This window comes from Cylas formicarius, unplaced genomic scaffold (assembly GCF_029955315.1).
Source record: "Cylas formicarius isolate icCylForm1 unplaced genomic scaffold, icCylForm1.1 PGA_scaffold_4__25_contigs__length_36172078, whole genome shotgun sequence".
Classification (NCBI taxonomy): Eukaryota; Metazoa; Arthropoda; class Insecta; order Coleoptera; family Brentidae; genus Cylas; species Cylas formicarius.
Window position 1 is genome coordinate 8,327,487 of NW_026844334.1, and position 24,562 is coordinate 8,352,048.

A 24,562-nucleotide genomic window follows, 5' to 3' on the forward strand; every position below is an offset into this window, starting at 1 on the left:
TACTACCGCGATTGTATTGCGCTTCCTATTTTTATCGTCCAGCTCTCACTTGCGTTTGCGCATCGTATATTAATTAATGACAAAGTTTGCACTTTTTACACAGAAAAAAACAAATAATGGGCCTCACCTCAAAAGGTAACCATTTTTTTTTGTTTCTTCTTCTAATAATTATAATTTTTTTTCAGAAGCTTTAGAAGCTTCGCCAAAATTTGGGTAAATTTAGTTAAAGATAGTCAAAAATAAATCGACTTGATGGTTAAAAGCCACAAAAAATAATAAAAAACTTAATACAGTGTGTCCCACTTAAAAACTATACACCCTTAAAATCTCTGTTTAAGGTTCGATTTGACGATGACAGTTTTGACTAGCCGAAACAAGCGAATGCGAATCTGTAATAAAATATGGGAAGAAATCCATTGGTTTCGGGCAAACCATTTCCCAAAAAGTTCGCTTTCTTAGTTCTAGTAACTTTGGATAATGAATTCTTAAAATCAACCACCTTTTGGAGCAAGGAAACACTTCGAGTAGAACGAAACGCAAATTCGATTTTATTAAACAGTGGCGTACACCAAAATGTGTTAAATCAACTGGAACGTTTCGTTGATGTACTCGGCGGTATCCCTGTGGTCGATGATGGTCACGTGATCGCCGTGCACCAAAAACACTTGCGGCGTTTGCTTGCAGTACTGCAACAGAAAAAACCAGAGGCGTCTCGAAAATGATTGTCGCTTTATCGGAAACGTTTTTGCTTTCGCGTTCAACTCATTTTCCAACTCGCGCGAGAGGAAAATCGATTTTCACGGACGCCGACGTATACGTCGGCCATACTTTTCCTACCTACGACTACGGCCTATCAATTATTAATAAGGATTTTGTTCGGTAGGGGGTTGCCGATTTTCACATGTTGATAATTTTATTACCGGGAAGGATCGTGCCTACATCCACGGAGATTTTCAATCTTTTAGCAAGGTTTTAGACACCGTAGACGGTAATTGAGAGGCTACGATAATTTCGGAGGGGGTATAAGTGGGTTTCACCTTCAAATCTACTTTTCCTACTAAAAGGGGACGTGTTTTAGCTATTTTGCACTATTACTACCCACTTTTAGTTAAAAAACAACCAAACAATCCTCATGCTTCTTATAAACGTAATTTTTTAACATTACAAGAAAATATCTCTTAGTAAGACGTTGATTTGTCACCTCGGTGACTTATAAAAAAGCCTGCTACTAATTGAAAGAGATTATGAAAGATTTGAAGGAGGTATGGGTATTATTTTAGTGCAAGCAATGATATACGATAAGCAACTACGACAAACAAGGCTGTTCTACCTGGTTTGAACCATTACTAGCCACATTTAGTTAAGAATTCCATATCCATATTCTGTAATTTCTTTTACGAGAAAAGAACCACCACAACCACGGCAAAAATTGTTAAATTATCTGACTTAAAACGGTAAGGAATGTGATAAGAAAACAATCATAATCCACAGACCACGACTCAAAAAAAATTAAACTTACCAGAGTCAAATCGCAATTGTCGTACTCGCTGCAATCGTTGGGTCTCACCAAATGGATTGTTCCCGACACCAAGTCTTCGGCTGGTTGGTAATCCAGCACATCTCGGAGGCGATTTTTTAATACGTTGAGACCATTTTCTAGCGAACTCCTCTCTATGGAATCGCCGCTGTAGATATCTATTAGGAATTTCACTCTGGCTTCCCAATCATTTAGTGATTGAAGCTTTTTCACGACCTTCGTTCGATAAAAGAGGCAGAATTTTAGTTACAAACTCACAGCGGATTTTTTTAAAACTTAGGTGGTAATAAAGTAAATTTTTCAAAGAAACCACAGGCTACTGTCATATTATTTACAAATCTTCTGCGTCGAATGTTTACAACTCAAACTCGCTGACGCTTCGCCAGTTATCCCGTTGGTTTCTGCCGAGCTTAACTGAACTTGGAGGGGCATGAACGTTATCTCGGATTACTGATATATATCGGTGAAGGGTAAAGAAAGACCTCAGTCGCGGCTAAGATTGCTTATAGATTTCTATAGATTCTTCTACTTTTAGTTGGTAGAAGAATTGATTGCATGCAAGAATTTGAGACTGGTTCATATATTGCGCCCGGTCGCTCTGTATGAATGGAATGTTGTAAACTCTTGGTATCTCAACCGAAATTTTGTTTTTGATGGACCGAAGAAGTTGAGAGATTTTTGGACAAGTGGTAAATCAGACGAAAAATTGACGTTATATTTCGTAAAAACTTTTGATATGTGGTCAGTGATGTTTTGAATATAAGGAAGGACAATAGTGGCAAGTGTAGAGTTGCTTTTCGACTCATTGTCTTTGGAAGGTGGTGGTGAAGTGGTGGAACGCTTAATCGTCGAAATTATTAGAGAGAGGAGCATATATAAGGAGTTTTAATTCTAGATTCAGTGACTTGGGTTGAGATAGTTCTGTAAAAAATGGAGTTGATAACCGATGTTTTTTGGGCCGGATGTTGATATGACAATGTCGTAGGTTTTCTGTAAGCAGAATTGTTAGGTCTGATTTTCTATTGATAATAATATCTCAGAATGAGAGATTATTATTGGTTTTGGTTAGTTCAATGGTAAAATATAAGTTAGGGTATATACAATTTAAGTGGCTAAGGAAATCTCTCAACACCGTGTCTTTATCAAATGTAATATTTATAAACTACCTGCGACTATATGTACCGAAAAATGACAATAAAACCTTAATTAATGTTGTGAGAATTTAAGTTTAATAATGGAGAGGTATTTAAATCTAATTGATCGTTGACCAATACATTTGAACGACTCATTTTGTTAATCTCCGGGCTTCCAATAAATTTAATTTTCTGGTTTTTGTGGCTGTATATAAAGTATCAAAATTGTCGACAAAAATGTGTTTTTCTTTGTTTAAGTGTGTAGCATAATTAGAATCTAGACTATTTAAACGCTCTTTTATGTTCGTTAATGCGTTTCTTGAAGGATCTACCTGTCCAATATAAATTTTAGGACAAGATCCGCACTTCAACCTGTAAACACCTAATTTTTAAGATTTTAGGCATTTCGTTTTATTGATTTTTAAGAAATAAATTTTTTAGACTCAACTATTACTAAAACTCAAAACAAATTAGATTTTTCCATTTACCATAAACCTTCACACTATGTCCGTGTGTGAAGGTTTATGGTCATACATAACAGCTCAAATCACCCTTACACAAAATGGCTGCATTTCACTCTTTTATACACAGACTTCTTAATACGCCACTCTCAACAGGAAATTACAACAAAGAACTTAATATCATTAAACTAATTACAGCGAACAACAGCTATAATCCGTCCATTATCGATAAAATTATAAATAAAAAACAAATCCAGCCAACAAATCCAGAAACCTAATACAGAACACGAACAATTACATACATAGCCGAACCCAGTGAAAAAGTTTTAAAACATTTGTCAAAATGCGGTTTAAAAACAGTTTTCAGAACTAACAACACAAAAGGAAAATTTTTAAAAATGATAAAACGAAATGCCCAATCAATATCTCAAAAATCAGGTGCCTACAGGTTGAAATGCGGATCTTGTCCTAAAATTTATATTGGACAAACAGGTAGATCCAATAGTCTAGGTTCTAATTATGCTACACACTTAAACACAAAAAAAATACACTTTTGACCACAATTTTGCCATGGAGATTAAAGAAATGAGACATTCAACTGTATTGCTTAACTATCAATTAGATTTCAATACCTCTCCATTATTAAACTTAAATTCTCACAACAACATTAATTAAGGTTTTATGGTCATTTTTCGGAGTATATAGTAGCAGGTAGTTTGTAAATATTACATTTATTATAGACACGGTGTTGTCGAAGCAATCAGAGACAGCAGGAATCCAGAATATTTGTAAATAGGCGTATTTTTTTTTTATAAACAAATTTGATATAATTTGAAGCATGTAGCCTATCCTCTTACGTTTTAATAAAAAAAGAGAAACTCTTTACCTGTGCTTCTGTGTTGTTAAATATCCTAGTCAGCAAGTTAATTTCCATATCCTTAGGTTGATCGCCTAGTCGCCTAATGGCGGACTGGATGGTCGTTGGAGCACCGTCGATAAAATAGATGTGAATACTCGCGTTGAGTTTATCCAAAATTTTGGCGATTTCTATAGTCAATACCCCTCCCCACGAGATGCCTACCAAATTGTATGGTCCTTTGGGCCAAATTTCTAGGATTTGCTGGAAAGGTATTATAAAGAAACGCCTTGCATGAGTATTTCTTACAATACAAATTCTAAATTTAAAACTTATATAAGAGCCTTATAAACAGTTTGTTTCTTAAAATTAAAAAGATGTTTTAAAAAAGTAAGAATTACATACAAAAAAATATCGGCAAAAAAACAACAGCAATCAGGAGTTCAGGCTTGATATAATTTTTTCACTGCAACAAATTTCCCTTTAAAAAATTCTTATTTTAAAATTTATTAGACATATTCTTACAACACAATAGTTGGTTTTGCCTGTTTGGTTAGTTTTGGTTGTCCCACCCTGCCAGTGGCGGCTCGTGGAAAAAAATTAAAAGTGTTCTGCAATTCTTGCATCTGAACCAAAAACGGAAAGTTCCTAAGTTTCAGTGCGTAACGAATTTTTCTGAATTTCTTTGAAAGTGCCCCTAAATATCGAAGAATTTTTTAGGTGCTCACTTTTTGTACCTAATTCGGCCTAAAAATTAATTAAGTTCTCGTTATGTCAATTCAAAAGCTCCGCAAAATTTAATACAATTACAATTTTTTGAAAGAATGTATCTATTCTTTAACACGTTTTCACATAATAACACAAATGCCGTACAGTTATGAGTCAGAATTTTCGTGTCTTAATTTTCGAAGATCTAGATTCTAGATCGGTGATAGAGGTTCGTCCAAGCTTTATCGCTGGCAAAAAGTAAACGGAGAACACAATATTTTAGTTTGTTTCACCCACAAATCCATTCTTTTTTTGAGTAAACGTCTTTCCCACATTTCCATGTATACCTTTTTTCTCTACTTACACCAGCTTCTTCAATCTGATTATAGCTTGCCTTTTGCTTCTAACTCTAAATTGAATTAAATTAATTAAATTAAAGACTACCAGAAATACACAAAAATAGAAGCACACTCTATTATTATTGTTTTTGCGTTCAACACGACGTTGCGCAGGGATAACTGCACCAAATTCTCCTATTGGAATCACGGCTTTAGTTTTTGACTATTTCGGGGGTCGAGGTGTCCTGCGCGCGTAATAACCACAATAAAGTTTATTCATTAAAATAAAAATAATACATATGTTAATGAACAAAGTGTTCAACATTAAAGCAATATTTATTGCTTGTTAGTACGTACTTAATGTAACGACAGGAGGTCATTTTTACTACAGTCACAGTTGAGTTTATATTGGTCACAATCGAGACAAAGTCACAATGGGGGTTTTTTAGAATAAAACGACTTTTCAAATAACGCTAGCAAACACCTAATGAATTTCTAATCTATACGTAATTATCAAAAATTTTCTTTAGCTCTTCTTTGAAATTTTTATCCTTTACGGTGTCTTTAAGTTTTTTGGGTAAGTAGTTGAAAAACTTTTGGGCCAGAAACCTAAATAATCTTCGCTCGACGGTTTTTTCCTCACTGGGACCACTACACAATAATTTTTATGTATTGTTTCAAGTTTTCTTCTGTTAATGGATAACAGTACACTATTGAAATAAAGTTGATGGGTGTCTAGTATTCTGGTTTCATTTTATAACATGTGAGTAGGGTATAACCGATTTTTATTAAATACTAATTTCAGCACCCACTTTTGCAAAACGTTCACTTCTTCCAAATCACAGTTTCTTACTCCTCCCCAAACCACAATACCGTAATTTATTTGGGATTCAAAGAGGGAGCAGTAAACCTGTTTAAGATAATGAATATTTAAGTAATCTTTCAGATGAGAAAATCTCGTTACTAGTGTGTAACATAGATAGCGCGATTATAGGTTGGTTTATCATTCACCAGGGAAATATCATCAGTTTTTATCATTTTGTTCTTGACAAAAGGCAATATTTTAGTTAGTTGGGAGCTCTGCATCTCTGCAGAGCCGTTTCTACACTACACTAAATACTCAGAAACATCTACTTACCTTGGCGTACGTCTCCGCCAATTTTTTGACAGGCGTCGCTGTCGACGGCAACACGGCAACAAACGTCGGCAACAGCAGATGCCTGCCAAGCTCTTCGACCTCCTTCTCGGTATTCAAACCGGGAATTATAAACAACGGAGCCAACTCCCTCATCTCCCTGGGTCCTTCGGTCACGATCTGGATCATTTCCGGCTCCTTGGGGGCTTCCTCGGATCGTTCAGCTACGACCTCGGGAGACGCGGGCAGCATCTGAGACAACTCTAAGCGAAGAACCTAGTCAGACCTGATTTAGACTCGCGACGCCAACTTACTCTTGACTAACGCTTGAGCGCTTTCCTGTCTGGTATCCCCGCTCTTGTCGTTGATGACCAGCACGTTCGTGACTCTGAGGGTCAAAATGTCGTCCAGACTCGCGAGCACGTCGCCGAATTCGTACTCTTTCAACCACTGAACGTTGTAGCTGGTGTATCCAGCGTCGGCCCTCAGTTGGCATATACCGGCCGCTGAGTTGATAAAGTTTACGTAGATCGCCTTGGGCGCCGCCGTTCTTAGGGCGTAGTCGATGTATTGTACCGGCTTGGTGTCGCTGACGCGAGACGAATTGTTCTTGGGAGGTAACAAGAAGACGGCGTGGATGGGGCCGAGGAAGTCAACCTCGGAAAGGAGCTCGGTCGCACCTTCACGCGCGTGCGTCCTACTCGAAGCGAAGATAATGTCCACCCCGAAGTAGGTTTGGAGCAGCGACAGACGTCTGTTGAGGTGATTCTGCTGCGGCTTGGATTCCGAACATATTACGATTTTTTTGGCGCCCCGCAGAACTATCCATTCGGTTATGTCGGCCCACTGCTCCGAACTCCCCCCTGGACGGTGAAAATTAACAAAAAAATCCTCAAAATTACGGTCGAAGCGGCAGCACTTGCAAATTGCCCCGCGCGTTTAAACAAAAATGACCTGTTGGACATGTTAGTTTTTCGCAAAGTACCAGTGAAAACTGACAATATATTAGACAAAATCTTAGTGACAAGTGTAAAGGATATGAAGAAATTGATGAAGAACATTTTCTTGACGTAAGTGAGGTTATGACAGACTTCAAAAATGTGAATACAACTTTATTAAGAGATAAGTTAATAGTTCATCTAGGGGGACGAATTTCTGACCAATCTCTTCTTATATATCGGTTTATAACGCTCTCCGGCGTCTTCCGATACCCAATCGCCATTTTTCCATATCGTTCTATAAATCATCGTCCAGTTCTCTTTCTGTCATCTCTGATTTTATTCCTTCTATCCACCTTCGCCTGGGTCTTTCTCTCTTCCTTCTGCTGTGAGGAGTCCATCTTAGAATTCATTTTGGTAGTCTTTCATTACCACAGTTGTTTCGTTTTTATATCATCTATGACGTGTGTGAGTCCCATTATTTCCCGTATTCTTTCATTTCTGATTTTATTCCGTTTCGATTTTCCAGCAGCCCTTCTCCAGAAGTCCATCTCTGTCACCTTCAGAATTCACTCATTCCTTTCTTTTGGCACCCAACCTTCACATTATATGTAACAATGCTCTCGACTTGTAAATTTTTTGTTTGTTCTATTTTGAGATACTCTCTGATCCCATAGTAATGATATTGCTTCATTCATGTTTCCGTCTTCTGCTACTTTTAAACTTAAAATACTTTTATTCTTTAGTCCTGTTAGGTTTTGTTGTATGCCTCCTATACACATATATTCTGCTTTATTGATGTTCACTTCCAGCCCTCATTTATTGTATTCTTCAATATTCTATAGCACCATAGTTATAGGGTCAAGATTACTCGATCGTCCTAAATTCTTACATTTTTTCTTCCACCTCTTCACGTCTTGTTTATCACGGAAGAAAAGCTCCAGCCTCAATCAGATAAGCACCCATATAGACTTTGACAAATGGGATCTAACTTCCCAAAGTTTAAGACAGTATTTAATGCATAGAACAACAAATGAGAAATATTTTTAAAACCATTTTAGTGAATTTCATATTAATATTTAAGGTGTTTCTGAAAAAAATGATCATTTATCTTCAAATAGGAGAAAAGTAGCTAGAAAAATAAAAGATTTTGGTAAGACACAACATCCTTGACTTACATAGGTTGAGAACATCTGTGCTGGATCACACAACTGGAGACCCTTTATGGATGATTTATTGACGCCGTCTGTCTTAGCGAGAATTTGACAAATTTCTACACTAATATTATTGGAAGCGTTTTCCGTTGCGGCCAAAGATGAAACTTGATTTGGGTCCTACAGTAGATTGGTTCACGGATAAAGCCCATGAGAGAACAGATAGAAACGATTAAACTTTTTGATAAAAACACTGAATGTGAAATAAAGAGTTCGATAAACTGCTATCTAAACAATATAAAAAAGAAATAACAAGGTAGCGTGGAGACTAATAAATACGGAGAGCAACAAAAATAAGTTATATGAAAATGAAGTTGTTCTCTCTGCAGAGCATTTTCATTTATTTTTTCTAACGTTTCTTAGGAGGTGATTAAAAAATCTCCAACTTTCTCTGGTTCCTTTGATATGAATCCCGTTGACGCAGAATAGGTATAATAATAATTCACAATCAACTGACATTTTTGATATAAATTTCAAAATCTTAGCAAGTACTATTGAGCGATATCCTCCGTTCACTTTATTGATTAATAACCTTTCTGAATGGCGTTTCTAAATTTAAAATTAACAAAGTTTTACCGCTATTTAAAAATGGACAACAATACCGACAATTGCGTTGTATTAGCATGGTTCTTTTATTTGGGAAGATAACGGAGAGAAATTTAAAGGACCGACTGGTGTATTTTCTTGAAAGATGTAATTTGTTGCATTAGGACTACCAGCTTCGTTTTAGGGCTGGACATTTTACGACGAAAGCCCTATTAAGGGTCTTGGAGGGTTTAGTCGAGGGCTTCGACTCGGGGCTGCAAAGTGTCATAACACTCTGCGATTTGTCCAAGGCCTTGGACTGCGTGTTCAAAAAATTTCTCGAAAATATATCTCAACTGGTTTTCCTTAACAACGAACTTTTATACGCCCAGGAACCAAAATTTGAAGTACCAAAAGGCTCAATTTTGGGTCCGCTATTGTTCATTGTATACATGACTAACTTAAGTAATTATATGACGTCAAATGTTTCCACTTTGAGGATGACAAGACATTTGTTGCCTCTAGCGGCAGCATTGTATGACACTTCAAATGCTGCTTGAGATCTAGCCGAAAGATGGTTCGATGCCAATAATCTTCTCCTAAATGAAGATAAAAAAAAATTGAAAATACCGCCTAACTCGAGGTTAGCGGTAACAGTGTTGGATCTCATTATAGATGACAAATTGTCGTGGTTAATAAGAAGACATAAATTTCGACACCCTTAGAACGTTTTTTTTTGGCACTGTTTTACTCAAAAATTTCTTATGCCATCTTCGTTTATTTTGCCTTAATTGAAACGCATCATGAAAAGATACACTTACCATATACAAATAAAAATTACTCTTGTAGTTTATTCTGTTAAAACACCAAGTGGTTTTTAGCAAACATAAGAAACGAGTGGGTGGTACCTAACGTCAAAAGAGTATCAACATATCGATTGAATGGTTCCCCGTAGAAATACACGCCATTTGAACCCCTCCGTTAAACTTACCGTAAATCAAATACGAAGACTTGGGATCGCAAATGAACTGGGTGGGCTTCTTGACGTTGAGTTTACTCATAGACAGTGTGTTGTCGATGTTGATTACGGCTTTTCCCAAGTTACCGCCCTGTTTTATGGTCCTAAAACGCACTCGGTAATCGAGCGTCAACCGCTCTTTCCAATGTTACCTTAAGATCGCGCCTACGTCTTGATGATCCACCACTCTCCTAAACAGTGGCCTGACGCTCAATTTCTCGATGCCCTCCCGAAGCATCTGTTTCAAATCTTCCTTGATTTCGCTCGATTGGTTGATGACGTCGCAGAAATCTACGGCGTAGAAGGAAGTGTTCCTCAGGAAGCAATACATCCCGATACTGTTGTTCTCCTCGATGTCGTGCTTCCCGTAATGGATGAACCGGCCGAAGTCGGCGATACAAGCCAGTGACGATTGCAATAGACTACCGGAGAGGCAATTGACGATGATGTCGGCGCCCTTTCCTCCGGTGGCCGTCATCAGCAGCGGTTCGAAGCTCGAGTTGTCCGAACTGAGGATGTTCCTGTCTTTCAGCTGAAACCGAACGTTACCATTGCCGAAATCTGCTACACGGGATACTGACGTTTGGAAATTGCTTCTTCAGGTAGGCTCGTTGATAATCCGTGGATACGGTTGCGTAAACGCTACATCCGTTGATGCTAGCGATCGAAATGGCGGCCAAACCGATCGGTGAACAGCCGGCGTGAACGAGGACCGTCTCCCCCGGTTTGAGTCGGCCTTTGGTGAACAGCGCGTAGAAAGCCTGACCGCATTTAATCATTTGCTTCGCTTCGCAATTTGGATAAAGGTTTATCACTTACGCTGAGGTAGGCATACGGTATAGTGGCTCCGTCTTCTAAAGTCCAATTTTCCGGCACGTCAAAGGTAAAGATAGAGTCCGGGATGATGGAACAAGTGTCCCTGTCCAGATGAGCCAGGCCCATGACTCTTTGGCCGCTACTGGAGGTGCCGGAGTAATCTAGAACACCCAACTCGTTGGGTTTTTCGAATTCGGGATTCAGCGTTTCGTCTCTCAAATTAATTCCAAGATGGGTTACGAATTTGTTTTTCATAATATTGTTCGTGGCGTTGTTCATGGCTAAGTGGTCTTTGAACTTGATCGGAATCGCCAGGTAGGCGTTGTCCTTCCCATCTTTGATGACCGATAGTATCAGGTCTTGCTTGTGTAGCTGTTTCACATCTACCGGTTTGGCTTTGTCTAGATTAATTAACACTCTAACGCATTCCATGTTTTGCTGTGACCTCAGCTCTTCGACAAAGTTCGTGAAGCCCTCCGTCGGTATCACCGAGGATACCAAGTATACCCTTTTATGCTGCGAAGACGCAGCTTCGACAGAAGCATATAGCTCGTTTACCCAGGAGACCGTTGACCTTTTTAAGTCTTTTATGCTCAGAGCGTCACCTTTTACCGATACAACTGACACTTCCGTTATGTTTGCCTAAATATTTTGTTAGAAAAATAGTCTGACTGCAGTAATACCGAAACTCGGCAGAGAAATGCTTACCTTCCTCAAAATGGAGTAGCTGACATCTTCGTAGGAGAACTCAGACACGGTGACAAGCTCCGGATAGGATAGGATGGTTTTCCCAGTTTGGACCAGCAGGAAAGCGTGCGTCGTCGCCACGACCTTCGCTATGTCTTCCGTTAATTGGTCGTTGAACACCAAAAGCAGGGGATACGAATGTTGTATCGCTACTTGCTTGACGTCTTTAGCGATCGAAACGTTGGGCTAAAAACATTCCGGATCGAAATTAAATCGATAGATATTGGTTTTCACTCACGTTGAGCTTGGTGTATTGACTCAAAGCGGATTGGATGCCCTGCTGGAGAAGATTGTCGCTTTGAATTTCGGTGATCATGATGTTAGTAATGTACTGGTCGTGGAAGTTGTTCAGCATCAGTTGCAAGGCGACGCATATTCCAGTTTCCATTTTCTACCAACGAATTGATTTTACCGATTGTGTAAATGTCTGGATGAGCAAGACACCCAGCGTCATTAAACGAGCACAGATGAAAAGTTCGGTTGCCATTTTAGACAAAAATCGTAGTTTGAAATCATGGCTATCGCAGCCTGTTAAATTGTGAAAAACAGAAATCTAACAACGGAATTGGATCCGCTGTGGCAAAACTAATACAGGACACCTAATTTTCATTTCATTTCATTCAAGTTTCATTACAACTATATTTGTTTCTGTTAATTTTTCAAAGAAACTTCGACAGACTACTGTAATACTTTATACAAAACTTCTGGATCCCTCCTGCGTCGATTTTTACTGAGTCGAACTTGCTAACGTTTCGCTAATCAAAAATCTAGCTTCGCTTTACTTCGAGAAAGAATTCATCATACCCGTAAGAGAATAGACCAAATCAATAAGGCTCTTCTGTCTCTACACCTTGAAATTTCTTCCATCTTGTCCCCATCCGAGTTCGGTACCCTTTCAAACATGATTCATGACAAAGCTTTAAATCTTCGTGTATCTACTACCAAAATCACATTCAGAAATTTGAAAAAGTAACGTCAACATTAGGTAAACCATCAGACTTTTTCCAATTAACAAATACTGTAATAAATGTATCATGGCACCAACTTTCAGAAACGGAAAAATTAGTTCTTTCAAAAGGTTCCAACTTCGTCCTTGCACCACGGATTATCCCAAAAGAGGAAACCAGTCTATCCTAAACAAACTGCCATCTCAAACAGCCAGTGAAATTCAATTTGAAACAGCAAAAACCCTTAAAAAATCAAAACCTCCTAAATCCAATATTGCAAAGCTTGAACACGTTGCGCTAAAATCTCTAAAATCTAATTCAGACATCGTAATTCTAAAAGCAGATAAAGGAAATGCTAAGGTGGTCATAGACACAGAAGATTCAAGATATTCTTATAGACGGATAATATGCTCTATCATCATCTATGAATGGCAACCTTAAATCTGCTATTAAGGCTTCTTCTCAATCAAACTCAGTGAAAAAAATCTGTCACCCCCCATGACTCCCAAAGATCCACAAACCAGGGGAACCCCTTCGATCTATTGTCAGCACCAATGGTTCTCCCACATATTTTCTAGCTTCCTTATTAAAACCCCTTACAGGGAAAACTGATAATTTCGTACTTAATTCCTTTCACTTCATTGAACAATTAAAAAGCATTACATTAAATACACAAGATATTCCAGTTGGTTTCCACGTAGAATCCCTCTTTACCAAAGTTTCTATTACTGAAACTCTCAACATCATCATCAGATATATTAAAAACCGAGGATCTGGAACCAAACCTTCTTACCCTAATCGAAAAATGCTTGCCTGGAACATATTTTTCTTATAACGGTCAAATTTTTGAACAAACGTCCGGAACAGCTATGAGTTCTCCACTATCATCGCGAAGATATTTATGGAATCCTTTGAGAAGAAAACTCTCGACACCTTCCATCTAAAACCAAAATTATGGAAACCCTACGTCGATAATGCTTTTGTTATTTGGCCTCATGGTCAAAAAACCCTAGAAGATTTTCTTAGACATTTAAAGTTTATACACCTTAACATATATTTTACCATTGAGTTGGAAACTAATAATATAATAACCTTCCATTCTTAGATATTTCTCTCGATACAAAATCAGACCCAACAGTGGGTCATTGTATTTTCAGACCGAAACCTTAATGCATCTTCACATCATCATCAGTCAATCTTGGCGTAAAACTATCTCAGTCCCAAGTCACTGAACCTTGCCTCTGCTCTTCTCTCTAATAATTTCCACATTAAAGATATTAAGCGTTCGATGAAAAACTACACTTCACCACAACCTTCCAATATCAATGAGGCTGAAAGCAATCCTAGACTTGCCACTGTGGTCCTTCTTAACATTCAAAATATCACTGACGATATATCAAAAGTTCTAAAGAAGTATAACTTCAAAACCTGAATTACCACTTGTCCAAAAATCTCTCAACACCTTCGGTGCGTCAAATATAAAATTCCATTTGCGATGGCAGGAGTTTACAGCATTCCATGCATATGCGGCAAAGAATACATTGGAGAAACCGGACGAAAAATAAATATCTACTAGACTCAAAGAACACGAAACAGCCTTACGATTAAGACAAATAAACTCATCAGCTGTTGCCGAACACAATCACGAAAACGGACATAACATTTTATTCGATAAAACTAACATTCTTGCATGTAATCAATTCTTCTTCCAACGAAAAATCCGAGAGTCTATAGAAATCTATAAACATCCTAACACTCTTAACCGCGACTCAGGTCTCTACCTGTCACCAATATGGGAATTAGTCATCCGAGACGGTGTTTATGTCCCTTATTTAGCTCCGCCCCCCTCAAACAATATATAAGCAGGTACCGAGTAAAATGCGAGCCAGTTTCAGTCAAGCTCTGAAGAAGCCAAAAGGATGATTGGCGAAACGTTAGCAAAAACCGACGCAGGAGGAATCCAGAACTTTTGTAAAGAGTATTTGTTTCTGTTATTAATACAAAATGATTATAATTGCAGAGCAGGCCAAATGGCACAAGAGAAAATTATTTTTATCCCTATTCTCACAAGAAACACTAAAAAACTCAGTTTTTTTTTTCATGAAAAGAGATTGGATGTCATATTGAATATACGTTTTCTTTTATATACAAAATTCCTGGTTAACCTAACTATTAGCTTTTATCAAATTTTTAAATAGTTACTTACAGTGTATACGTTCCCCATCAGCGGCACGTACTCGAACGAATCGATGTAAACGGCTTTTTCTTCTTTATCGTGCGGAACCATTTGCAGCCCGATCAATTGCAGACCATCCGTGGACACAACGTTGGTCGCATAATCAAAGTCCACCTCCAAGTCGCACTTGTCCTCCGGCAAGGATTTCAAATCGATCGCGATCTTCTGAATAGTTTTGGGTATTTGAATATCCTGGTTCCTTTCGCCGGTTAACACCAATTGCTGTTGGATCATGGCCTCGATCAGCATCGACCACCGTTTGTTCCAGTGCACCGTCGCTTTGCTGCCTTCCTCGGCGATTACCAGAGATTTGATAGCCTTGAACTGACCGGAATACTTGTGACCTCTGTGCTGGAGCTCGTTGTAGATGTCGGTGCCAGATAGACGGACGTTGTCATCGGCAACGTCTACCGTGTACGGATCGATCATAAACTGATCGGTCGCTTGAGGAAATGTCATCCGACCCGTCATCAATATTTCCTTGTTGGAGGTGATTTCGAATTCGCCACTACCTTTTTGAACCATCGCGTGTAAAGGCACGGAACCTATTTTCGGGATACGCAGGGGTTTACGGAAGTAGAGGTTTTCGAACACGATTTCCTTGTGTCCGCTGCTGATGTTGGATATCAGTTGGTACGCGATGTTCTACGTAGATAACAATGAGAAATATAATAGCGGCAAAAATTAAATAATTAGAAAGTTAATTCGATGAGAACACTTGTTGAATTTTATCTTTGAGTTTAGTTTGTACAACTTACCAAATAAAAACTAGATGGCAACAAAATCGTGTCGTCCAGCTGATGACCAACGCACTCTCTAAACTCTTCGCTGTTGAGCGTCACTTGGAGATCTATGACTGAAAGGAGAGAGTGGAGTTTGTCCTCGAGCCCGGTCCTCCACAACTCCGAATGATTCCAATGGGAAAATGGCGCTAAAGAAGGTGTACCCCGACCAACCGGATACTCAATTTTCGGGTAAATGTTAGACACGTTCAAGTCCAATCCGGATAAATACATTCTATACGAAAAAAATCATCAACGCCCTCAAGTCTTCGTTCTCAAAAACGATTACTTACTTCCCCATTGCCCCCAACAAAAATTCCAAGCCGCTCTTACTACCCCTCTGAGTCAGCGGTATGTTGGTACAGCCCGATTTCAACGACCTCTTCAAAATGGCCTGCAGTAGTCCGTGAGGCGCGATTTCTATCAGTATAGAATCCTTAGGGATGTGTTTAAGGCCTTCCTCGAAGTACACCGCGCTCAGCAGGTTGTTGGTGTGGTATTCGGCAGATGAATTTTTAGCCAAGTCGCCGTTCCACGTATCCTCAGTGTTGGACGTCGACACCCACTTTGAAGAACGGAGCGTCGGGGTAGGGATGATTTCTTTCATGTACTCCAGTAGCTTGGGGGCGGCTGGTCTGATATACTGGCTGTGGTAGGCGATGTTGGCTACGTTCACCAATCGGGCAAACACTCCCTGAGCTTGCAGCTCGGCGACGTATTTCTCCATGTCGGCTTTCGGTCCTGACAAGGTCGCACTGTCGGGACCGTTGTGACAGGCTACTTCTATGGTAGAGGGAATTTTGTTTTTGATAGCTTGGTAACCCATTCCTGTAATACCTAGAGTTGATAAAATGTTCTGTCAAACGGCGATCGACGTACCAACGGCAGCCATCATTCCGGGAATCAGTTTCACTTCTATTGAAGCCTTTCCTCTGGAATAAGCGCTCAGAATCATCTGTTCGGCTGTTAAACAGCCGTCGCCGTACGCGCAACCAAGCTCACCAACAGAGTGCCCTATAATACCGTCGGGTACAATCCCCACGGCTTTTAATAAATCCGTGAGACCGATCTGTATGGCGGCAATACCGACGAACGAGTGGAGGATGTTGTCGAATATAGTTTTGTCCGAGGTGGTAATAATATGCATGAGATCGATGCCCTTCGGTTTCAGAATTTCGTGACATTTCCGGATAGCTTCCGCGAATACCGGCAGCTTCATCAGATCGCTCACCATACCGCACCACTGACTGCCCATGCCGGAATATACGAACCACACCTGGCGCTTGGTGCCTTGGTGATACTAGAAAGGCAATTAGTACTAATGAGCAGACGCCAGAAACAGTTTGCGAAACAATTAATGGCTTGGAATGGATTTGGTGGAACTTATAATTAATCATTTAAGAATTAATTGTTCTTGATGCAAACCTACTGAAGATGAAGAAAAATTTTATTTCAATGTTATTCAAAATTAATTGTTGGGATAAAGCAAAAATTGAATCCCCATTTTGTTTGGTAGATCTTCAAAAGCAGTAAACCCAAGTTCAAAATCCTAATAAATTTGGGAAGCAACCCCACCGAATCATGACATACCTCGAATTCTTCCTTAGGTTCTGGAACACCCACTATTGTGTAGCCACGATACAAGTGGCCCATAATAGGTTTGGCAAAGAGATCTTGAACCATGTGGAAGTATTCAGGATCATCTGTTTTTGTTTTCACCTGAAACCTTTCCGAATGAACCCGCTGCTTTGGACCCGGCACCCTTACGTACCTTTTCGATGATACTTTTGATCCCATCTTCGGTCCTCGTAGAAGCGGTAATAAGCCGAGGCAGATCGTCCATCTTTTGGGTCTTGGTCTTCGAATTGGCTTTCAGCAAAAGGTGTCCGTAATACGAGTCGAGCCCTAACGCGTTAACAGCGGCGTACGTAGGTTTCCACTCGGTATTCTGCGTGACTACCTTCAGTTTGCCGTCGACCAAGGCCTTAATGTTGGGGTTAGGCTTCTCGAAATTGATATTGGCGGGAATTTGACCGGTTTCCATGGCGACGAGTACTTTCGCCACGGAAAACATGACGGCCGACGCTTCGCTGTGACCGGCGTTCGTTTTCACAGATCCGATTAAAACAGGTTCGTTACGGTTACGGCAGTAAACCTGCGCCAATGCGTCGAGCTCTTTCTCGTCGGTGATCTTGTTGGCGCAGCCGTACGTTTCGATGAACTCGACCTCTTCAGGCTTGACTGAAGATCTGTCATAGAATTCGTTCATGAACTCGACCATGTTCGGTACGCTAATGTCAAGAAGGGTTCCTTCGCGGTTACCATCGAATCGGGTGGCCACGTTTACAACGCTGGCGTAAGCACGTCTCGCTTCGGAGGCCTTCTGGATGTAAAGCACCACTATGCCGTCGCTTCGAGCGTACCCATTGGCTACATCCATTCAAAACGATACAATATATTATTACTTACGAAAAATCAATAAATTCGATTACATGGATTCACTGAATTGGAGATCTCGGAAACTTTCTCTTCCGCCGTTTGAACTATAGGGCTAAAACTTTTATCCTGTTAAGTGCAAAATTAGTATTCCGCACACTAAATATGCGTCGACCCGACCACGGCGACCCTTATTTTTCATTAATTTTCCATCGATTTTCACGCTTTTCGCCCCCAAATATGAACTGTTGAAATTAGGCAGAACCGGAAAATAAGTACTGATTTTTCTAAAAAAAAAATTCTTTAAAAAATTATTAAACCAGGAGATGCGAAAGAAATTTTTTCGATATTGCAAAGAGTGTGCCAGTTATTCAGAAAAATCTAAAAATTTAGTTGCTCTTGGAATAAATATCCGCCATAAATAAAATACCATGTTGGAATTTTTAGTTTCTTTCACATGGCTAAAGCTTTTGTATTTAAGGTTTCTTCATATTATACAGGGTGCGCTAGATATTCGCCTTATCTGAAAAAATGGAGGTGTCCGAAATTTGCAGCTATCGATTTGAAGTTTCGAGGCAGGATAAAGGCCTATCCTTACATGCAATCTGTATAGGTTTGCAGAAATCGGGAAATCCTGGAAATATTTTTTTTAATTTTTGAAACAATTGTGTTATTCTGGTTTAAAAAAATATTTTCTCGATCATAAAAATTCTTGAACCACAAAAAGCGGGACGCTTTAATTTTTATTTCGTGCATTTTTTCAGCATGTACCGTGGGTTCAATTTATCTTGATAACATTTTAATTAGCTGTAACTTTTTTTGATATCAAGATAAATAAAAAACAAGTAGGGTTCTTAGCCAAGTTTTTTTTTCAAGTGACGTATAAAACAAAACACTATCAATTTTCTGATATACAAGCCTATATCATATATTTTTTAATGGAACACCCTGTATATTATATAAGTGTTTAATAGAATATCTTATTTCGATTGCGATGTAACATACTTTACATTTTAATCCACTCGTTTTGGACAAATCGGCAAAAATAGGACATTTTTATAAAATTTCAAAGATTGACGGCACTAACTGCAACAACAATACTTATTTAAATATTAAAGTAGAACAAAATCACTAAAAATGACAAGGCTCACCAAAGCAAAAAATTATTTAACTATTCTAAATACTGCTGTTCACTGGCCAATATATAGTTCCGCCGTTCCCTATTCAACCCCTGAAATATTCCATGTTAAGAAAATTTTTAAATTGCACAACATTGTGAGGAGGGGCACCGTCTTGCTGCTATATAATTAGCGCGGATATATTTAGGGTTAAATCTTCTATATATTGTTCTATTTGGTGCTCTAAGAGTTGCAAATAATGATCTCCAGTTAACTTTTGATCTATAAATATAGGTTCCAAAATATGCCCATCTATGACACCACACCATATATTTCGTTTATTTGTCTAGGAATATTTAAAGAGCAATATCGCATATTTTTTCTATTACAACGATTTCTTGTAGTGAACCAAGTTGTTATTCTCATTTTGTTTATTTAAAAAGTCCATACAAAACTGCATCCTCCTTTAACATTGTTCTTTCAAAACTGATTGGATTAATCCCCGAGAAATATCTGTCATCTGCCTCTTCATATACTGTAGTTATAGAGGAAACTGGATGTGCTTCATAGAATCCTAATATGTTTGCCTTATTTTCTTCATTTAAAACATTATGATTCCGGCATCCCTTTTTAGCATTCAATAGGTCACGGTTTTCTGCAAATTTCTTTGCCAGCCTTGGAAATATTTGTTTTGAAGGAGCTCGGCGCTCTGGATAAATTCCAATATACTGACGAGCTGCGGTTGCACTTTTATTATTCAGAAAGTATACTTGAAGCATATCACTCCTTTCATGTATACTAAATTCGCGAAAAACCATTTTAAAAATAATGACTTGGACAATTATTCAACCATCAACGTTGTTTACTAATATGTCAAACATAAACAAATTTTTATTTGTCAGTCAGAGCACTCTTTGAAATTATATGTCAGAAAATTGATAGTGTTTTGTTTTATACGTAAATTGGGTAAAAATTTGGCTACTAAACCTACATTTTGTTTTTTATTTACCTTGATATCTCTAAAAACAAAAAAGTTACAGCCCATCAAAATCGAGATAAATTGAACCCACGGTACAGGTATAACGATTATAGGCTATGGGATAGTCTCTAAAAATTGCCTTTTTGGAAATAAATTATTAGCCCTAACTAAAAAACCGTGAAAATCAGGGCAATTTGTTTTAAACATCTTTATTGACCGCATAATGTATTTGGGGTTTTGTCTATTTCACAGAGTGCGCGAGATAAGTGGCAAAATAAATGCCGCCAATGTTGATACCAAACATAAATTATTAGCCGTTACTAAACGACCGTTACAAATCGTTACAAACATGACATGCGCTAGAAATTTAAAAAAATGTATATGACAACCTCCATTTCTTGTACATTTTTTAATTTTTCAAAATTGGACATGACTTTGAAGTTTATATTTAAGTACCTATATTTAAAAGGCACTTTGTACCGGGTACACACACGAAATTTCCATTCATTTTCCGAAAGTATTCCAAAGACAGAGCGTAGCTTTCATCCTATGCAGCAACAAGATTTCACAGGCAATGTGTTAAAATCAATTAAATTTTTATGTCACTAATTTATTATGTTTAATTTCACAGTCGCGTTTTACCAAACCCAGTTTCACCAAACAGCTATAAATACCATTGGCGTCGAACGCTCTGGTACATCCATCAGGTGAGAGGAGCCCCATGTCATTGTAAAGCCACTGAAATTCAGCGTTGAGCGCCAAATTGGCGGTACCGACAATGACCGATTCACATTGTCCCGTTTTGATGGCCTCATACGCGAGACGTATCACCTCCATTCCTCCAATCCAGTTGCTGTCGTAAGCGACGCTCGGACCTATGAAAAGATGAAAAATCGTCGAGAAGTTGACCCCGTTTTGCCCACCTTTTGAATTTTTAAGAGCGACCATCTCGCGTTTATTTGCCGGTGCATACAATATGTAGTCAATTCTGCGTTTCTTTATCTACTTTCTTCGCCTCGACGCCTTATTTTCCGATTTTTTCTTGCGTACGAGGCCGTAGAAAATAGCGACGCAAAAATAATGCGGATCTACCATTTTGTCACCAACGTTAAACGTTAAAAAGTTGGAATTTTCGGGCGTACTTTAAATAAAATACTTTTCCTAGGGGAATACTAGAATCGCTGAACTCCATTCATTGAACTTGAATTGTTCCGCCAATACACGCAATATGGATTTTCTGGGACAAATTTTATTTACAACGAGACGGGTAGTAACTAATAATAATGGTACATAACAGCAATAAAATATTGTTTATATTATTTCTCAATTTTTCTACCTCTATTAGGATTCTTATTCGTCTGTGAAATAAGGGGTGGTGATATATTTTATTAATTATAGGATCATCCACTAATCGCTACTCTAGAGGGAACAAATGAAAGACGCAAATGCTCATTTATTACTGGTTTTTTATCTTTAAATCAAGCTTTCGTCCAAGTATTGAGGCTTACTGTGAACTCCAAAATGTACAAGGGAAACATACAATCACAAAACAGAAAACTTTCTGCTCTGAGATGGTATGTTCCTCTTATAAATTTTAAGTAACCGACTCAGCCTCAATAGTTGGACGAATGCTTGACTTTACAATAAGCACCCACTAGTAAATGAGCATTTATATCTTGCTCCCTCTAGAGCAGCACTTATTGAGATACCTTGTAGTTATTTTGTGCAACAAGTTACCAGTAACCCGCAACTCTCCGCAATTTTAGTAATTATACATATAATTTGACATATTGTTGTTTTTAACGTTTATTATTGTGTTTTATAAATAAAAGTTATTACATAAATTAAATATATTAATATGATATGATAAAGATAAAGATTTCCCCTTTTAATTCTGACTACAGAATTAATCTATTTCCCAAGAGTATCGTAGTGGGTTAAGGAAAGATTTTTTATTACTAATTTTATTTTAAGGGTTCCAGGCTTGTATGATAAAATTTTTATTCATTTCAATGAATAGAACTATTATTTCCAAATCCCTATATAGCTGTATTAATTTTTATTTTTTTTATTCAAAATTAGCATATCGATATCCAAAAGTTACATAACACCGCCCTTTGCTTACTATACCCAATAATCAATTGGAATCTAAAATTAATCAACTAATCCATTACGTAGGGGCTGTCAACGTTAAGGTAAAATTAAACGAGTTCTATTTTTAGACTCGCTATTGTTGACTTTCAGAATTTGCCACCTACGTGTAATGCCGTTAAAAATTTTCGCCTATGCGGCAATATCAAATTGCATTCAGTCGCGACCTTCCGCGATTTTCTAACCCAAATAACCCTTATTTAATTTGGACGGTCGGCGGCAAACATTGTATGCACATCTAGTTCCCTGACAAAGGCATGGTTTCTGAGGTCTAACCAAGGGAGATCCAACGAGCCCTTAATGTCTACGGTCTGACATACATATCGCTCTTACGACTACTATTCGAGCGTTGTTCGCGCATTTTATAGTCCAGGCTCTCTTTTATGTTCTGTGACCGCGCCTTGGTATTCTTGATACATTTTTTTCCTGAATTATTTTTTAAATTATATTAAAAAAAATAGTTCTGTTATTTGTTTGGCTTAGGATGTCTTTGGATCTAACGTACCTTTCAGATTTAACCAGTAGGAAATACGATTTGGCATCATCGCTCGGGAATGTCCGGTAACGCCGAACCCGCTCACGATGGATTCCAAAAAGAGGTTGTCGTTCTCTCCGATAGCGGACGCCATGTATACCCCGATTCTTCTCCCTTTCACCTCGGTGGGGTTCACACCTAAAATACTTGGTTATTTTTGAAACCGCGAACTCTGACGGTACCTAATATAGGTAGGTAAGTAGGTATAGTAATAAGACTTATAAAAAAGTCGCGCAACATCCACAGCGAATTTTACCCCAATACCTCTTGATCCTGACAAATTTCCGCATTTTATCTAATGTCAACACTTAACTAATACGCGAAATATTTGAAAGGAATCACATCGAAATATTAAATTTAGGACTTAAATATTATGATACTTACAATACCTCATAACTTTAAATTTACAATCAACTGTTAGAGTAAAAAATTATTAGGTCCCTTGGGGAAGGTCTCACCATAATATTCCGCAAGAGTGGGATAGAAAAATTTTTAGTCAGTTGTGATTCAGAACGACAAATTTGTCGATTGGTCTAACGAGTTTTTTATCAATATCTTTTACCGTTGACAAACATACTTACCTTATTATATTTACAACATTCTTTATAATTTCCTAGGAATTAAGACAAATTCTTTGTCAGAGTACCTAGTTAAGTACATATAATAAAGTTTATCAGTCAGGTACGTGTACCAGGACGAAGACTGCTAGCATTTCTTTATAGACTATACTTTTTTTTACAATATCAAAACACCATCAAAAAATAGTACATATTATACCTAGTTATGTAGGTATAATAAAGAAATTTTAGCAGTTAGGCCTCTATAAGGGCAGTACCTAAAGAAATTTGCTGCTAGAGGTATCGTTATTTTTATCGCAAACAAGAAATCGGAGAATCAGAAACGTAAACTTCTTTTACTTCGAGTTTACCTGCGTCGATCAGCGCTTCGAAGGTTCTTTCGAGGGCCAGACGTTGCATGGGATCCATGTAGGTGCATTGCTGTCGATGGATTCCGAAGAATGAGTGGTCGAAATATTCGGTAGGTACGACTCCGACGCGGTTGGTGACGCCTCTCTCTCCTAGAAATTGTGACAACCGGATATGCATAGGTATATACTCGACGAATGAAAATGGGAAAATATAATTTACCCTGGCGCCATCTGGTTGTGACCAGATCTTTGTTTTCTAAGAGGTTGTTCATCAGCTCTTCAATATTCAGGGATTGCGGAAAGTAACCACCTATTCCTGAGATGACGACGTCTTCTTTAACTAATTCCATTTCAGGATTCATGCTGAAAATTTTATTACGTGATGAACCATGTGTTATTTAAATATATTGTATTTTTTATATAGGTAATTATATCGTTTATAATCGAATTCAAGCAATAAATAAGTGGAATAAAATTTTATATTATTATGTTATATTTTATCAGATATGTAACACCAGGTTTTTTACAACATATGCTTTTAAATAAAGAATGTCAAGAACCTTTATTTTTGACTAGTTAGCAAGCGCCACAATGAAGAAATTTCAAATTAAAATCAGGATCTAAAAAGCAATATACTAAAACACATGCAAATGTTGGAAGGTCGAGGGTCAACGTGAATAATTTTCTGGTCAATAGCCGTCAGCTCCTTAAAATGTACCCAAATTTTTTTTCTTTCTTTTATTTAAAGATATTGCATATTTGATATCATACCCATATTACCTAAATTATTTCCTCACATGGAAGATAAATCAAATTTGATAAAAAGGTAAATTTATATATTTTTATGATGATAATTATTCTTGTAAAAAAGAAAAACATAGTATAATTTAAAATAATTGGGTATCTACGTATTTATGACAAAAAAATTTACTCACCTTAATCACTCCCGATCCGAACACAATAAAAAAGTCAAATGGAAGGTAGTCGTTGATTTACCTTTAATACTTTTATAGACTACAAAATA

At 37.9% G+C, this 24,562-nt stretch overlaps 1 protein-coding gene across 1 annotated transcript; it reads right to left on the reverse strand.

Annotated features, from left to right (window-relative positions):
• Positions 1–541: 541 nt before the first annotated feature.
• On the reverse strand, positions 542–24,546 carry LOC132701124 (fatty acid synthase-like). The gene is made up of 22 exons (XM_060668823.1): positions 24,474–24,546; positions 23,759–23,901; positions 23,539–23,688; positions 22,581–22,748; positions 20,599–20,799; positions 17,163–17,821; positions 16,982–17,110; positions 16,271–16,691; positions 15,685–16,219; positions 15,368–15,626; positions 14,580–15,254; positions 11,665–11,817; positions 11,388–11,612; positions 10,683–11,321; positions 10,445–10,624; positions 10,016–10,395; positions 9,837–9,967; positions 6,483–7,031; positions 6,172–6,431; positions 4,018–4,251; positions 1,520–1,753; positions 542–686 (listed from the first exon to the last, which is right to left on the reverse strand). Exons 2-22 carry the CDS (start codon positions 23,898–23,900, stop codon positions 579–581), a joined length of 6,432 nt encoding a protein of 2,143 aa, XP_060524806.1. The 5' UTR covers position 23,901; positions 24,474–24,546; the 3' UTR covers positions 542–578.
• Positions 24,547–24,562: the final 16 nt, after the last annotated feature.

What these genes read in the sequence shown, in the direction of transcription:
- LOC132701124 (XM_060668823.1), bottom strand. Translation starts at nt 23,900, where the DNA reads ATGAATCCTGAAATGGAATTAGTTAAAGAAGACGTCGTCATCTCAGGA. An exon ending in CACAACCAGATGGCGCCAGG is followed by an intron (nt 23,689 to 23,758) that starts GTAAATTATATT and finishes CACAATTTCTAG; the next exon opens with GAGAGAGAGGCGTCACCAAC. An exon ending in GTCTTCGTATTTGATTTACG is followed by an intron (nt 7,032 to 9,836) that starts GTAAGTTTAACG and finishes TTCACCGTCCAG; the next exon opens with GGGGGAGTTCGGAGCAGTGG.